Raw genomic sequence first — 18,149 nt, 5'->3', positions numbered from 1 at the left:
TTGCTGCTGGAGCTGTAATTGATCTATATGGCAGCATAAGAAAGGTTGTTTATAAACTGTGTGTGTATGAGAAAGGCTTACAAGCTCTGCACATAAACACCTCCAAAGTCAGTCAGAAAAGTTCAAACAACTTTCTGATGGCTGGCAACTTACAATCAAAAGAAGGCACAGAAGAGAACAAAGAGCGGGCTGAACTTGAAACTTAAGATGAAAGAATCATGCTGAATTCTTCAGGGGTTACAAACTTCGTGCAAGGTCTCAGAGAAGGCATAATAAAAAGGGACAGAGCAAAGCATATGGGGCTTCTCGGATCCAGAAATCGCTAAAGAGAGTAGGCTGCAAAGTTCCAGACATCGCCAGAGAGAGGGCTTCCCAGTTCCAGTCACCGTCAGAGAAGAGGCTTCCAGCAGTTGCAGAGACAGAGCTTCCAGGCCAGAGAGAGAGCTCAGAATTGCCAAAAGGAGAAGTCCAAATGTCGTGGAAGAGAAGGTTTCCAGACACTAAAGAGAGGATCTATCAATTCCTTTTTCTGTCGCAAACTGTCAAGTGATTGACAGTTGGCGACAGAAAAAGGAGGCAGGCATTTTTGGCGAGCCCAAGCGGAGGAGAAAAGCTGAATGTAAATTCCTGAAGCAAAGCGTTGGCAGCAGTTTTAGTTATTGGAAGAGATTTCAGTCACCGAGAAGAGAGAGGGATCCCATTCAAGTCAAAAGAGACAGTTGGCAGCAATTACAGTTTCTTAGAGGCGGGAGTTCAAGCTACTTGAGAACGGCAGTCCAGGCATTTTCGGCAAGCCAAAGCAGAGGAGAAAAGGCGATGTAAATTATCCGAAGCAGCTTTGCTCAGAAGTTTTTCTTTTTGCCGTGGGAGATCAACATTTTGCCAGAGCTGTATGAGTACCACAGGTTGCTGTTTACAGCCCGCTATTTTTCCGATGAGTGTTACTACTGAAGCCAAATTTCCTGAAGGAAGCTTGAGATCTGAGATGAAAGAATTGCCATAGAACTTTTAGTAAAAGACTTTTAACTGAATGTGTGATACAGAGCCTTTTTAAGTTACACACTTTTGTATATTCCCTCTTATAGTTGTTATAGAAGGACGTTTAAGATTTTTGTTTAATAGTGATAAGAGGTGTCCTTAAGAGAGTCAATTGGCATGTTGGAAATTGATATCAAATTTGTAAAAATAACTCTAACCTCTTTGCAAGTAAACTAGGAGTTTAATAAGTTAAATTTGTAAGCAGAGAGTTAATAGGTTTTTGAGTTAAAGAGATTAATTAATGTTGAAGTGAAAAGGTTCTAATTTGTGCTAAAGAATTTTTATAGATGGATAGAGAAAGCAATCTCCCTAATGTTTAATTCATGTATATTTCATAGTAATGTAAATAAAATGTGTTTTGATTTTTTTTGTTAAAGGAATGCTGCCCAGTTGTTTATTTTTACAACTGTACTGTTCCTAAATAAATCGGATTTGTGAGTGGGAAACTAAGTGAGATAGCCGAAGCATAAAGTTAAGTAAAAGAATCGACCACGACTGTTTGTGTAAAGTTTTATTAAAGGATTTGTGTTAGAGAGAGACTGTTTGTGTAAAGTTTTATTAAAGGATTTGTGTTAGAGAGAGAAATCTGCCAGCTGTATTATTGAGTTTTATGCTAATTAAATGATATTAGTGGCACAGTCTAAATTAAATAAATTTTCTAGTATCTTAGGCATAAGACTTGTAGTGCGAAGGATAGATAAACATAGTACGCAGTAGAGTAAAAGAGAAAGGATAAGAGAGAAAAAGCACATTAGAGTAAAGCTATAAAGATAAAGAGATTAATAATATAGGCAGAGTAAGAAAGGAAAGTATATAGAAAAAACGTGTAGAATAGTAAAGATAATAAAATAATGCATTAAAGATAGCAGAAGATATTACACTAGGTGTATCAGAAACAAAGGAGTAGTTGCCTTGGTTAATATACTGGGACCTCATAGTAATTAGTGAGGCCTGGCTATCAGAAGCAGACATACTAACTGGTATTGAGATATCTAAATAACTGGTATCTATTGTTAGAAGAATAGGATTGGAGAGGAGGAGGAATACTGCTAATGATATCAGATGACTTGAATCCAGTTAGAGTTGAGACCTGTGATCAGAATATTAGTAACAGTTTTTCATGTGGCAGTGAGTTTGAAGCCATCTGGTGTGAGGTGGAGTCTAACAAGATTAAAAGCAAAGTGGGCTGTTGTTATAGATCTGGTGGATCTATAACAGTGCGAAAAGAGTAATCATAACAGTGGACTTTATCTGAACATTGATTGGGTAGCTATGAAATTGCACAAGAAGAATGAAACTGAATTTTTTGAGCTGCTGCAAGACAACTTCCTCACACAGCATATGACAGAAGGAACTCGTGGTCAAAGAGTGTTAGATGATTATAGTGTCAGAAGGGATTTCAATGAAAAATGTAACTATTCTGACTCCAGTTGGTGATAGTGATTATGCTGCACCCACTTGGGAAGTGGCTAAGTTTATGAATGTTCAGAAAAGGTTACATGCTGAACTACAAAGCAGGAAATTATGACCACCTGAGGCATATGTTAGGTTCTGTGCCATGGTATGAGTTGTTGGATGGGAAGGATATTGACTGTGCACGAGAAGTATTTAAAAAATACTTAAATGATGCAATATCAGAATGCATCCCTAGAGTTCAAAGAATAAATAGAGTAGGAGTGAAATGGCCATCTGAGGCATATGCTGGGTTCTGTGTCATGGTATCAGTTGTTGGATGGGAAGGATATTGACTGTGCATGAGAAGTGTTTAGAAAATACTTAAATGATGCGATATCAGAATGTGTCCCTAGAGTTCAAAGAATAAATAGAGTAGGAATGAAATGGATATGTAATCTAATTAAGCCAGAGATTCTTAAGAAAAAGATGATGTGGAAGAAATACTGTGTACATAAGGATGATGTCAGTTATGATAATGATAACAGCAGGCCAGAAGAGTGAAACACAAGTGCTGTACAGAAAGCTAAGTCTTGAGTATGGAAAGCAACTGTCACTGCAAGTTAAAGACAAATCAAAAGAATTCTGTCGTTATGCTACAAGTAAAAGAAAGAATGAATTTGAAAGTGTAACTCTACTGAATGCAGGTGACTCAGGCAGAAGTACTTGTTCAACTAATGAACAGTCATTTTGCTAAACGCTATCAACCTGGTATGTGCAATATTGAATGGTATGTGCTATCTCTTCACCATATGAGGAAACTTTTGTGGATGAGGAAGAAGTACTAAAGCTGTTGCACAAACTGAATAAGAATTCTGCAATAGGAACTGATAAGTTATCAGTCAGCATGGATACTAAAAGAGTGTTCAGCTGAACTAGCTATTCCTTTGACCAAGCTGCATAATTTGTATCTCAGAACAGGAAAGATTCCACAAGAGCGGAATCTTTCCTGTTTGAAAGATTGATATTACTATTATTATTATTACTATTATTACGGGCAACTCCAGGGAGTCATTAGACTCATCGAGGGAGGCCCCAAATCATATTCATCACAACTATTTGACATTCATACAGTATCTATCATACCTCGCCTTAAACTCATTCACTGTCACAGCATCCACCACAGACTCAGGGAGCGCATTCCACTCATTCACTACTCTAAAAGTAAAGAACCCAGATCTAACACCTTTACTAACCACACTTTTGCCCAGTTTCCATGCATGTCCCCTAGTCCTCCCACAACCAGCCCTGTTCTCAAAAATATCTTCTGAATTAATTTTATAGAAACCCTTCAGTAATTTGAATGTCTCAATCATATCTCCCCTCCTCTGCCTATCAACCAATTTTTGCAACCCACAAATCTTCAACCTGTTCTCATAAGGTTCATTCCACAGACCTGCTATCATCTTGGTCACTTGCCTCTGGATCCTCTCCACCTCCTCCCCATCAAGAAGAAACCTAGGTGACCAAATCTGAGCACAGTAGTCTAGATGGGATCTTATCAAGGCTCGATACAGAGGAACAATAACCTGCTTGTCTCTGCTTGTCAACGTATTCTTCAACAACCAAGTGATTTGATGAGCTGATTTGATCACTTTTGCAATGTGTCCCCTAAATTTCAATTCCTTATCCACCAACACTCCTAAATCTCGTGCCTCATCAATTTCCTGGAGCACGGTTCCACCAATGCAGTAAACTGCCGCCAATCTTTTCATCCCAAAATGCGTAACCTTACATTTTGCCACATTAAATTGACATCCATTCTCCTTATCCCATACCTCCAATCTATCCAAATCATCCTGCAAAATTTTGACGTCATCTGCATTCACTATTGCCCTACCCAACTTCGCATCATCTGCAAACAAATGAACTGTTCCTCTCAGATCCTTTCCTATATCATTTATGAACAAATTAAACAGCAGTGGTCCAAGAACAGATCCTTGTGGCACACCACTAGTCACAGGCCGTCTTGTCTAGAATTCCATGTGGTATCCTGTCAAAGGCCTTAGCAAGGTCCAGTAGAATCACTGTAAACCCATTACCCTTATCCAGTTCAGCCGTCACTGTGTTATAATACGTGAGCAAGTTACTGAGGCATGACCTACCCTTCACAAAACCATGCTGTCCCCGATACAGTATCCCATTTTCTTCTATCCAATCTTGTATTTTCCTCTTGACTATTTTCTCTAAGACCTTGATAATGATTCCTGTTATGCTGATTGGCCAGTAATTTTCAATAGCAGCCTTGGAACCACCTTTGTGCAGTGGAACTATTTTCCCCTCTTTCCACCCCCTTGGGACTGACCCAGTCCTGAGGCTCAAATTAAACAAAATGGTCAAGGGCACTGACAATTCTTTGGCCACTTCACTTACGACACGAGCTGGTATACCATCCAATCCCACAGATGTATTGACATTGAGGTTCTGTAATAGACTAGTTACCTCTACTTCATTCATCACAATTCCAGTGTAAGCTGTTGGTTCTTCCATTCCTGTAATATCACCACCTGGATGATATACTCTTGCAAAGTGCTCGCTCAGTAATTCCACAATATCGACTGATTTGGATACCTCCCTACCCTCAGCATTTTTTAAGATCATTCTACCATGAGCATTTTTCCTTTTACTTGCAACATATTGAAAAAACTGTTTGGGATTCTCTTTAGCCTGTGTCGCCAATTTCCTTTCGTAATCTGCTTTTGCTTTTCTTACCGCCCTTGTTACCATCCTGGCCTGAGCTTTATACTGTTCCTGTGCCTGATGGTCACCCTTCTCCTTAAATTCCCTCCACAGTTGTTTCTTTTTTTGCAGCTCAAGCTTAATAGTGTTATTCATCCATTTAACCCCTACTTGATTTATTATTCGGACTCTTGGTATACAGTCATCCATTGCCTCCTGCAAACAGTTCTTAACCACCTCTCATCCACTATCAACATCCAGCCCTTACAGTTTTACATGCCATGGCATTGAGCCAAGCACACACCTAAGCTTGTCATACTTACTAGCCCGGTAATTCCACATGTACCCTGTCTTAATTGTAAATTCGACTCCTTTAGCCACCTCCCAAGTCATGACCTTATGGTCACTCTCACCAATTGGTGGCAATATGGTCATGTTCGTTACAGCCACATTCTCGGTTGCAATTACTAGGTCCAGCACTCTCTGCCCCCTGGTATTTTCCACTACATGTTGCCGTAGATTGTTGTCCCTTAATAACCGCATAAAATCCAATTCCTTCCTCCCATGTGCCCTCTCCTCTTTCCAGTCAATGTTACCATAATTGAAATCACCCATAATAATTACCCTCCTTCCACTCATTTCTTCTATTTGCTTATGCATACTATCCCCACCATCCACTCCATTACCCGGTCTATAGCAGCACCCAATTGTATATTTTGTTCTGCTAGATTCTATCTCACACCAAACAGCCTCAAATGTGCATTTTTCCCCATCATGCAGTTCAACTTCTATACTCCTTGGCTGCAACTCATCAGCTATCATCAATAACACTCCTCCCCCCTTTTTATTCACTCTGTCACTCCTGAACACGCTATACCCGTCGCATTCAATCCCACTAGCTTTATCATCTTCTGTCAGCCATGTTTCACTAATACCGACAACCTGTGGCCTGGAAGTGCCAACCATGGCCAAAAACTCTTCCTTGTTCCTAATACTCCTGGCATTAGTGTACATGAATCGCAGAAGACCATTTGTCCCATCCCTACTTTGATGCCTTATACTAACTATCCCATTCTGATTTGTTGTCCGTCGTACTCGCTCGGGCATAATATACTCATTCCTACACTTAACTGCCCCCCTAAAGTCTGCATATCTACTCCCCCCCCCTTAATAAATCTAGTTTCCCTGAGTCTGTACATCCACTTCCACATCATTCATCAACACTCTTTTAAGTCTCTGTACACCAACTCCATTCAAATGCAACCCATCCATCTTATATAAGTCCTTTCGCCCATCGAACTCATTCCACACATCCACAAATTCCACACCACTCTCCATGCATAACCCACGCATAAAGTCATTGGCAATTATGGCCCTCCTTCTAAACACTTCGCTGTCATATCGCGGTAAGATACTCACCATCCTAACTCTCTCACTCTTCTCTTTTGCTACCTCAAACAACTCCCTCACATCCTCTATCATTTCCATTTTGTCCTCTTTCAAATCATTCGTTCCTGCCACGATTATCATCTCTTTCACCCTCTGTTTTTGCAGTCGAATAGATTCGCTGACGTCCTTTATGTTCACACCCGGCTGGTACGACTTCGTTAAACTCTCAATTATTATGCCTCTTAATAGCGAATCCCCATACAGCACTCGCTCCTTCATTTTATTGACGTTTGCGAACATTCTATTATTTGCCGTCACAGACTTCCGCCGGTTATTTGTCGGTACGTTCAACACACATTTTTCCATATGCTCCAGTTGTCTTTTAGCTCTGTGTATCGCACCATTCAAACGGGCAATTTCGCTACTCGCATTTATCTTACCATTTTCATTATCGATCAAATCATCCATTCTTTCTGTGTTTCTACCTTCATTTACATTTTCGGCGACACTTTCACACCTATCTGGCACTACTACGCAATTCTCTAGCACGCCGCCATTTTCTACATTCTGACTATCGTTAACGATATCACTCTCGACACACGAAACACGCTTGAAGTCCTCATTCTCTTTACACTTTTTACACATATTAACTCCACTGTCACTTTCTAACCAGACTCCCACCACTCTTCGCAAGGCATACATCTCACAGACAGCACATTGCATAAATTCGTTTACATCAAAACTCTTAAACAAACATGGCGACCTGGCCGCCATTTTTTTTCTTTATCGGTGCCATGTGTACGCTCTCTTTTCTTAAAAATAATAATTAAAATAACAGAAAACACGCAAAAATTGCACAGACACACCGAGAAACAAAAAGCAAACAATACTACTTAAAATTCTAGTAAAATATCTAATGTTAACACAAAATACTACTAATCTTTTCAGGAGCTCTCGACAAGCCGACGATCTAATCAGTGCGACACCAAGCGACCCTTGTTGATATATCCAATAGTTGATATATCCAACTATTGACCAGTCAGTATCTCAGGAGTGGTGGTGAAGATTTTGGAAAAGTTGGTTAGGACTCGCATTCAGAAATGGGTTGACAAAGAATGTCTACTTTGCAATGAAGCATGGGTTTACTATGGGAAGATCCTGTTTTAACAATTTGCTCACATTCTATAATGTTACCAATGAGTTAGACAAGGGAAATAGATACACTATGATACTTTAGGATTTTGCTGAGGCTTTGATGGAAGACTGGAGAATATGGGATTTGATTCTAAACAATTACATGGATAAGAGAATAGCTGACTGACAAATATCAAAAAGTCGTATATGGGGATGTGAATCTGCAAGATTCAATGTAACCAATGATCAGTCATTGGTTACATTGAGTAACTCAAGGATCAGTCCTTGGTCCATTGCTATTCAATCTATACATTAATGACATTGGGAAAGATTTGATATGCGACATACTGCTGTTTGCTGATGATGCAAAGATAGATAGGGTAATCAGAAGTGCTGCTACTTGCAGAATGATTTGAATAGGCTTGAATTGTAGGCATGTGAAAATGGCTGTCAGTTAAATGTTAACAAATGTAAGGTCATCTTAAACTATTGGTGTGATTAGATATCCAATGTTATATTATATTGGTGGGATTATGCTAGAAGAAACTTATCATGTTGAATTTGTAGGCTGCAGACACTAGCAAACAGGAGAATAAGGACCGATACGATGAAGACTTACAAACTTCTGAAAGGACTCATATTTTATGGAGGGGTGGGGAAAGGATGAGAGGGAATCCTTGGAAGTTGAGAATGCCATCTGAAAGGGAGTGAGAGCTATATTTTTCTCTTAAAGAGTGGTGTGTGATTGGAATGGATTGCCATTGGATGTTGTGTGTGCACGTATTATTATTATTATTATTCAGGCCTCCATGGAGTCAAAAGACTCATCGTGGGAGGTCCCTCCTAGGAAACACAAAGTCTATCATACCGCTCCTTAAACTCATTGACCGTTCTCACTCTATCAGGCAATGCATTCCATGGTTCAACCACCCTCCACACAAAGAAACCACTCCTTACCCTCTTGCTCACAGTTTCCTTTCGTAACTTCCAGGGATGGCCTCTTCTCATCACTCCTTCCCGCTGATCAACCAAGCGAAAGAACTCCCCAGTGTCAACCCTGTAACCACCTTTTGACAGTTTAAAAGTCTCAATCATATCACCTCCCCTTCTTCTATTCACCAAACTCTGCAGTCCACATTCCCTCAGCCGAAGTAGTGTCACTAAATTTGAGAACAAGTATGACAGCTGGTGCAGGTAGTATGTGGCCTCCTTTGACGAGTCCCTAACTTCCTGGAGGTCTCTCTTAATAATAAATGTGATCAACTTTTTTTTATGTCACTCTCTAATAACTACTGTGTGGTGTCTTGCTGCACTTATCTAGTATAAAGGGAGAAAATGAAAAATTTTTTCATGTCCTCCAATTACCTGTATCAGTGGTGTTCAACCTGTCAATCGTGGAGCGATTTTTGGTCGATCTCTTGTTTATTCCTCCTTACTTACAAATTTAATTAAAACTGAAAACATAATATTTTTTTATCATTATTTTGTATTATTTTTTAATTCTCTTTAAGTGTATTGCTATTGTTTATTTATTTTTTGTTAAAATTGTCAAATCAGTAATTTTCTTATAAGTCAGAGTAAATGAATTAATTTGGATCAGTGGAAGTCAAACAGCGAGCCAATTGAATACGATTATAAGCAAAGCACATCGTATGCATTTCGTTTATAATTTTGTTTACTCGTAACTACATCGCACACATTAGAAAATTTCAGTTGCTCTAAATTTATTGTTGGATTTACCATTATTTTGTTCGCTAATTGATAAGTTATAAACATTTTTTATTTTAATAAAATATTTAAAGTTATTTTTTTAATTTGAGAATAATTATGGGTGTATCAAAGAAATCGAAGACGTACATTTTCACAAGGAATGGGAAATGGATTATTTCTTTACAATGGTAAATGGAAAGTGTTGTTTAATTTGTAATTCATCTGTAGCAATTTCAAAAAAGTAATATTGAGAGACATTTTCGATCGCTACATGCAAAATATGATAAAGATTTTCCCCCAAATTCCGAAATACATGAATCAAAAATTATAAATTTAAAGGCAGGACTTTCTGGACAACAAAATGTGATTTCGAAAGTAATAAATAAACCAATATCAGCTACTATTGCATCTTTGAAAGTGTGTCATTTATTAGCAAAAACAAAAAAGCCTTTTACTGATGGAGTTAATAAAAGAATCGTTTCTTACAGCAGCAGAATCTTTATTTTCTGATTTTAAAAATAAAAATGAAATCATTTCGAATATTAAAAATTTACAACTTTCAAGAACAACGGTTATGAGAAGAGTTGAAATTTTGAGTGCCGATCTGAATACTCAGTTAATGTCAGACATTCTCCAGTGTGTTGCATTTTCATTACAATTCCAATTTCATTACAATTCGATGCATCAAACTACTTCACTGATACTGCTCAGTTAATGGTATTTCAAGATTATTCAAGTAAAGAAGCACTTTTGAAAATTGTACCATTATTGAGAAGAACTAGGGGAGAAGACAATTTTTCGGCGTTTGATGAATTTCTGAAACAACACAAACTTCCGCTTTTTAAACTTGTGTCTGTTACTACTGATTGTTCTCCTGCAATGATAGGTATTAAATCAGACTTCATTTCATTATGTAAAAACTGAAATGATTGTATCTTTTATCAATAATCCATTTCAAGAAAACTTGAACATCACAGAAATTTCAAATAAAATTAGTGGGCTGTTTGATATAAACCAAGCTGAAGTAGAACTTGAGATAATAAACATTCAAAATAGTTTATTTAAAATCGATGACCAATGAAGTCATTTGGAAGTATACACATGAAATATTTCCAATATTAACTGATATTGCACAAAAAATTCTGATGTGTTTCAGATCGACATACTTGTCAGAATCCACTTTTTCAAATATGACCGTCATAAAAAATCAATTAAGAAACCAAATTACAAATGATCATTTGGACGATTGTCTGCGATTGGCCATTTCTTCATATCAACCTGACTTTGAAAATATTGCAAGGTCCAAACAATGCCAAATTTCACATTAACTTTTTTTTTAATCAATTAGCATCCTGTAACTTGTGAGTTCATAATCAATCTGTTGTATTTTCTAACTTTCGTTTTCCAAAATAGAGAAAATAAATATTTTATTCCAATATATTTGTTTTATTTGTTGTATTAAAATAATTAAAAGTGATAAATACATTTTTAAATACACAAATAAAGTTTTTAGTTTCTTTAAAGTTTTTAGGGGTGGGAGAGTAGGTCCTCCGAAGAGAGTGAGTGCATTTAACTGCATAGTTGTGCATAATCAGATATCAGGTTGGGGGAACGTGATCTATATAAGAGAGTAGATCACCGAATAACTTAGTATAGAAAAGTAGCTCACTATGTGAATGAAAAATCACTCACATAGTAAAAAAGGTTGAACACCACTGACCTATATCATAATAATGGGAAATAAATACATATGGAATAACAGAGAAATTAGTCAAAACATTAAACCATCAGTATACAACACATTGTTCAATCTACTCTAAACTTATGAATCAGAGAGATGGAAATGGATTAGAAATAAAACAAAAAGTAAACAAATGGAATCAATGGTAGAATGATATAAAATATGGAGGTATTAAGAAGAAACTTGACATTGTTAGCATTCAGGAATGCATTAGCAGAGCTAATCTTAAGTGGTATGGTCACTTGAATGGAATGGTTTGAGGAAATTTTAGAAAAGCAGCTGTTTGATGACAGAAAAAAGAACCAGAGCAAGTCCAAGATTATTTAAATTGATGCAGTTAGAAGTGCCTTCTTAGAAAACCAAAATGTTCTGCATTAATTGAACCCAGAACCCAGTATTGCATTCATATCTGTAAAAGATGACTCTCCAGTCCTTAGGATGAATGTCTCATCTCATGAATTGTTATTGTCTTTGAAAAGTGGATATACTTCAATGCTCTAAGTACATAAATGACTTAGCCCTAGTAAAGTAGTATTTCTAGTCCTGAAAAGAGGCTAGTTTGAGAGAAAATCATGCATTTGGTGGAATTTGATGGTTCATGTTGTTGTGCATGAATGCCACCCCACACTTTTCACTTAAAAGTGGATACTTAAGGGAGAAAATCACTAGCTGGAGATGGTGCTTTCCCATAACCAGGCACACATTTCAGACTGACTTGCCATCATATGATTATCACCTGTTCTGATTAATAGCTTGCTTCTTGCACTGACAATGCATCTATGCTGAGGAAAGTGAGTATGGAAAGTTTTCACCTTAAAGGATCAAACTGCTTGCACAGAGAGAAAGAGTTGGATCAAGACCATATGATATGACGTGTGTGTGTGAGTGTGAGTGAGTGAGTGATACATAAAAATAATTAAAACTACTTTCACTAAAGAAAAAAATTTCTTAAAATTTATCTCAAATATATTTAATTTTCTGGCTTTGTGTAAATGAATTATTGTTAGAAAAACTAGCTACAGTAAAATATTTGCTTTTTAGAGGTTATGTGAAGAACTTGAATATAGTGAATTACTAGACAAGGCTGCAGAAACTACAGATAGGTTTGAAAGAATGGTGAGTATGAAATTTAACATTTCAATATTGTGTTTTTGAAAAGATCAGTACATCTGTTATTTTTTGAGTAATAAAGCATTCAAACCAGATGAACAAAAGAGAGCTTATTCAACAGCTTTTATATGCAGATTATCAAATCATCTTTATTGAGTTGGTGGGTAATTTATAAAGAAATCTATATGATCTTGATCTCTATATCAAGTGTCATTTTCAATTAAGAAAGTTGATTAACATGAATCTCTATACAGGCCTGTCTTGAATTATTCTTTCTTCTACATAGTTTAATGATTGGAATGAATTGCCTTTAGAGGTGGTGAGTGCTCAATAAAAGTTATGGTAGTTGACATGGTAATATGTGGCCTCCCTCAATGAATCTCTGATTCATGAAATGTTTACATCATTACCAACTTCCTATCGACAATTTTCTTCAATATCATCAAGTTTTCCAATGGATGCTTCTAAGGCATTTTTACCAGGGCCTTACTAATGCACAGGTGCATGAAGCTCTACCTGGGGTACCCAGAAAAATTAGGTCCAATTTAATTGATCCAAACAATTAGGGAGGGGCCCGATAGCGCTCTAGCACCTCAGGTCCCACCTGCATCAGGAAAAGTGTAAGTATGGCACTGCTTTTTTACTGTTTTAATCTAGATCTTGATTTTCTCTGGGGCATTTATATGCATTATACTAATGCCAGGATTATCCGGAATAAGGGAGAGGAATTGGTGGCGCAGATAGCATCAACCTGGCCAAAAATTATTGGGATCACTGAGACGTGGTTGACAGAAGAGGATATAATAACACGAATAAAAGTCACTGGGTACAGCATTTTTTGGCAGGATATGAAGGGAAAGTGTGGTGGTGGAGTACTGCTTATGATAAGTGACAACCTATGTCCTCTAAGAGGAGACTTTGGAAGGCAGTGACACTAATGATTTTGAAAGCATATGGTATGAGGTAGAGGTGGGCAAGACAGGATATTTAGTGGGGTGTTGCTACAGACTCAGGAGCACAGAGGGTGAAGACGAGGATATGTTTAGACAGTTGAGTTTGGCAAGTGCAAGAAGAATGATTATTATGGGAGATTTTAACTACAGTAGTATAAATTGGGGAGAGGGAGATTCATGTAGCAATAAGGGAATGGAATTTCTAGAATTCTTGAGGGACAAATGTCTTAGGCAACATGTAATAGAGGGAACAAGAGGTTCAAGAGTTTTTGGATTTGGTTATAGCATCAGAAGAGTTGATAATAACTGAGATGACATCTCTCCCACCATTTGGAGAGAGTGACCATATGGTTTTGACTTGGAAAATGAATAGACATGAGGAGTATCAAAGAGACAGGAAGTTTCATGGAGGAAGGAATTGGAAGGCTGGAATATCATTGGTGGGTGAGAAATTATGAAAGAATATTTGTTAGCAGCAATGGTAAGTTCTATACCACGAGTGAACAAGAGGACACAATTTTAAGTAAAGTTCATGACAAACAATATTAAACAGGAATTGCATGCGAAAAAGAGGCTATGGAAGAGATATAAGGAGACAGGTGAACTGAAGATGTATGAAGAGTATGAGACACAGGCCAGAAGAGTGACTATGGTAAGGAAGACGAAACTGGAATATGAGAGGAGATTGGCTCTAAGATCCAAAGAAAATCCTAGGGAATTTTTTAGATATGTGGCCAGTAGGAGGAGAAATGACTGTAGAAGAATGATATTGTGGGATAAAAATGGGAATAGAGTGACTGATGCAGAGGACATAGTGGAAGTGTTCAATGAACACTTTATTGGAGTATTTCATCCTGGAGGAGTCAGTTTTAATGCTAGAGGGATAGGGCAGGTTCGAGATTTAGAGGTACAGGAAGAGAGTGTGTTTCAAATACTGAGTACTCTGGATGTCTGTAAAGCTGTGGGACTGGATGGTATTTCACCACGAGTTTTGAGAGAATATGCTAGGGAACTGACAGTGCCTTTGACCTGGCTTTTCAATGAAAGTCTGGCTGCGGGAAAGGTGCTCATGGAATGGAAGGAAGGTAAGATAGTGCCATTGCATAAGGGCGGTAGCAGACTGGAAGTGTCTAATTATAAGCCAGTTTGTGTGTCATCAGTAGTTAGTAAGATCTTAGAGAAAGTAGTGAAGGAGGTATACAGCATTGGGTAGATGAGGGTAATGTTATCTGTGAGACTCAACATGGATTTATGAAGGAGCGCTCTTGTTTTAGCAATATGCTAGCCTTTTATGATAAAGTTACAAGAGCATTAGATGAGGGAAAGGCATATACTGCCATTTTCTTAGACTTAGCGAAGGCATTTGACAGGGTGTCACATGATAAGCTGATATTTAAGTTGCAGCACATGGGTATGGATTGGTCAACTGGATTCAGGATTGGCTATCCAATAGGTGTCAGAGAGTTGTGTATTGTGGGGCAGTTTCAAGGAAGCAGAGGGTTACAAGTAGGGTCCCACAGGGCTCAGTACTGGGACCTATATTGTTTAACCTTTATATCAATAACATTGTCAGTGGATTGCAAGGGGATATTCAGTTGTTTGCGATGATGCGAAGCTGGGAAGGATTATTAGTAATGGTGCAGATGTGGTAGCCCTGCAAGAGGATTTGAATAAGCTAGATAGAGAATGGCAAATGAATGGGGGATGTCAGTTTAATGCAGCAAAACGTAAGGTCTTGAGGTTTGGGAAACATCGATGGGACACTGCATACTCTATGGGGGGAGTTATACTGAAGAAAGTATGGGAGACGAGATCTGGGGTTGATGATTGATAGAAACCTGAAATTTAGATGACATATTGCAAAGGTGGTGAAGGTAACACAGAGGATTGCTGCAATAATGAGAAGGACACTGACCTGCAGAGATAAAACAGTTATCATTCCATTGTATAAGACCCTGATCAGACCACATTTTGACTATTGTTCTCAGATTTGGTCCACAGGATTTGAATGGGATAAATTAACTGTGGAATGGGTACAAAGATGGTTTCAGGACTGTACAATGATAGTTATGAGGATCGACTGAGGGAGTGTGGACTGCAGAGTTTGGTGGATAGAAGAAGGAGAGGTGATATGATTGAGACTTTTAAACTGTTGAGAGGTGGTTACAGGGTTAACACTGGGGAGTTCTTTTGCTTGGTTGAACAGCGGGAAGGAGTGATGACAAGAGGCCATCCCTGGAAGTAACGAAGGGAAACCGTGAGCAAGAGGATGAGGAGTGGTTTCTTTGCATGGAGGATGGCTGAACCATGGAATGCATTGCCTGATGGAGTGGTGAGAGTGAGAACGGTCAATGAGTTTAAGGAATGGTATGATAGAATTTGTGTTTCTTAGGGGGGACCTCCCCTCAATCAGTCTTGATAGACTTTGTGTTTCTTAGGAAGGACCTCCCACGATGAGTCTTTTGACTCCATGGAGGCCTGATAAGAATAATAATAATATTTCCTACAATCCTAGCAAAAAAAAAAAAAAATTGCTGAATTTCCCTTCTCATTATGTTTAAGTGACCAAGTTCCCTAAATCCTCGTTGTTAATGTGGTTTTGTCATTGATGCCATCTATTCATTCCACTAATTTTTTTTTCAGAATTCTCAGCATGCCTGCTCTCAGATCCATGAGTTAAAATTGTGTGTGAACCCTGTCTTGTCAGTGAAATTAGTCAAAAAACACAAAAACTAGTGTGTTGACTAATTTCAATTAATAGCTTAATTTCGCTGTTGTTCCATATAAATTTATTCACTTCACTCCCTGTGTACCCAGTGGTGAGCTATAAGGAGCTCGCGCAAGCCCTTTGTTAAATTTTTCTCAAATATGCACGCCTCTTGTTCTTCTTGTTTAATAATCTTATAGAACTAGAAAATACCACTGTGGAATGTGTACATCCTACTATAATTGCTACTTTAAATTCATATGGATTTTCTGATAACTATTTAAAAATCATTTCATTACATTTTGTTCTGATAGAGCTAGTGTAATGTTAGGAAACAAATCAGGTGTTGCAATCAAACTTCTACAAAAATTTTCCAACATTGTGATTTGGTGTTGCGCTCATCGTTTACAATTAGCATTAGATGATTCGATAAAAAACATTAAAGAAATAAATCATTTTGAAATATTTATGGATAAATTATATGCTTTTTATCATCAATCACCAAAATATCAACGAGAATTAAATACGATTGCAAAAGACCTTATCGAAATTTTAAAGATCAGCCGTGTGTTTGGATCATGATGGGCAGCTTGCAGTTTACGAATGGCTCTTGCTGTGTGGAGAAATTACCCAACTTTATGCAAACATTTTGCATCGAACGATAAATATAAGGGCTTCTTAAACCGACTTCTCAATTTGGAATTTTTAAAAGATCTAGCGTCAGTGATTGATATCCTACAGGAATTATCATATCTGTCAGAAGCTCTACAAAGTCGCGATATAAGTTTTTTTTTTTTGCTCGACGATGTGAGCCCGTTGTTAAAATTTCCATAGCTCACCACTGTGTGTACCCTAAATATCTGTAATATTTTACTTGTTCTGTAGGTTCAGGATATAGGTGATGGTTTCAATGTTCCTGCCTACTTTCATAGTCTGTATCTTTTTATTGCTGATTTTCATACTGAATTTATTACCCCTGTTATTCACTTTATTTAGGGAGTCCTGTAGACCTCTACTCATTTTATTTAACATCTCCAGTTCTGATATTTAACCTAATGCCATTTGTCTTCATAATTTGATCTACTTAGATGATGAATAATAGAGCAGATGATGTATTATACCCTTGTCTACACCTGATTTAAAATCAAACTATCTTCTTCAATCCTCCTCCTCACACTGCTGACTTCCAACTGAAATATAGAGTATTCATTGCTTGAAATAATTCCCCATTTACACCATATTTGAATAGTTTTTCTCTTGATACCTTGTCATGTCTCTTTTCTAGTTACACAGATACAGATTTTTGTTATATTTCCTTTATTTGTCAACTATTTGTCTTAAAGAGAAAATCAGATCCTCACGTAGATTGTTTTTCCTCTAAGTTTCTTTGCCACGGTTATTAGGTATTCTTGCATAAATCTTACTCTGAACACTCAGCAGGGAAATTTCTGTAATTCTCAGTTTCATTCCGTTTTTGCATATGAATATTATCAGAGCTCAGTCATCTAACCATGCCTGCTGAGGGTTTTATATGTCCATATTTGAGTATTTCTGATCTAGTCATCTGCTTCAACTGCTTTACCATATTTCAACTTTTAGTTGACATTTACTACCTTGAGTATTGATATGTATTATGATTGCATTCCTCTTGACTATTTTCTACTACTGTCACTTCTACTACTGTCTGTTCAGTCAGTATTCTTTCAAAATAATTACTGTAGACAGCTATAATATCTTTATTTTTAGTTTTCATGTCACCTATGGGAAAAATATAACAAATTTAAAATTCGCAGATGACATTGCATTACTTGCAAGCACAGAAGAAGATCTACAACGAATTTTTAATAAAATAAAGGAAGAATGTATAAAATTTAGATTAAACATAAATATAGACAAAAATTATGCAAATAGGAAAAAGAAACACTAATCTGAAAATTGAAATTGATAGTAAGAATCTAGAGCAGGTAGAAAACTTCACCTACCTTGGAGGAGTTATTGAGTACAATGGTGAAATTATAAAAGATATAAACAGACGAATCAGTCAAGCATCCCAAACTTTTGGACAACTTAATAAAATATGGAAGTCGAGTGACATCGAACAAGTAACAAAAGTAAGAATCTATGAAACAATGGTCCTCCCAATACTCCTCTATGGAAGTGAATGCTGGAATCTCAAAGAGAAAAAATTATTAGTTACTGAAATAGGTTGGCTAAGAAGATTACTTGGAGTATCTCT

The 18,149-nt window shown here is 37.3% G+C and overlaps 1 protein-coding gene across 5 annotated transcripts in view; it reads left to right on the top strand.

Annotated features, from left to right (window-relative positions):
• The window catches only part of LOC150109624 (oxysterol-binding protein-related protein 6-like), a 695,026-nt gene that overhangs the window by 505,525 nt on the left and 171,352 nt on the right, over positions 1–18,149 (top strand). For all 5 annotated transcript variants that reach the window (XM_090409290.1, XM_090409281.1, XM_090409257.1 and 2 more), the window contains one exon: positions 12,185–12,259. In XM_090409290.1, the coding sequence (XP_090265416.1) occupies positions 12,185–12,259 (75 nt within the window). The remainder of the gene's footprint in view (positions 1–12,184; positions 12,260–18,149) is intronic.

Source organism: Typopeltis vanoorti, chromosome 2, assembly GCF_054136105.1.
Source record: "Typopeltis vanoorti isolate ZY-2024b chromosome 2, IOZ_Tvanoo_1.0, whole genome shotgun sequence".
Classification (NCBI taxonomy): Eukaryota; Metazoa; Arthropoda; class Arachnida; order Uropygi; family Thelyphonidae; genus Typopeltis; species Typopeltis vanoorti.
The sequence above is the reverse complement of the archived record's forward strand: the minus strand, read 5'-3'. Positions and strand labels throughout refer to the sequence as shown.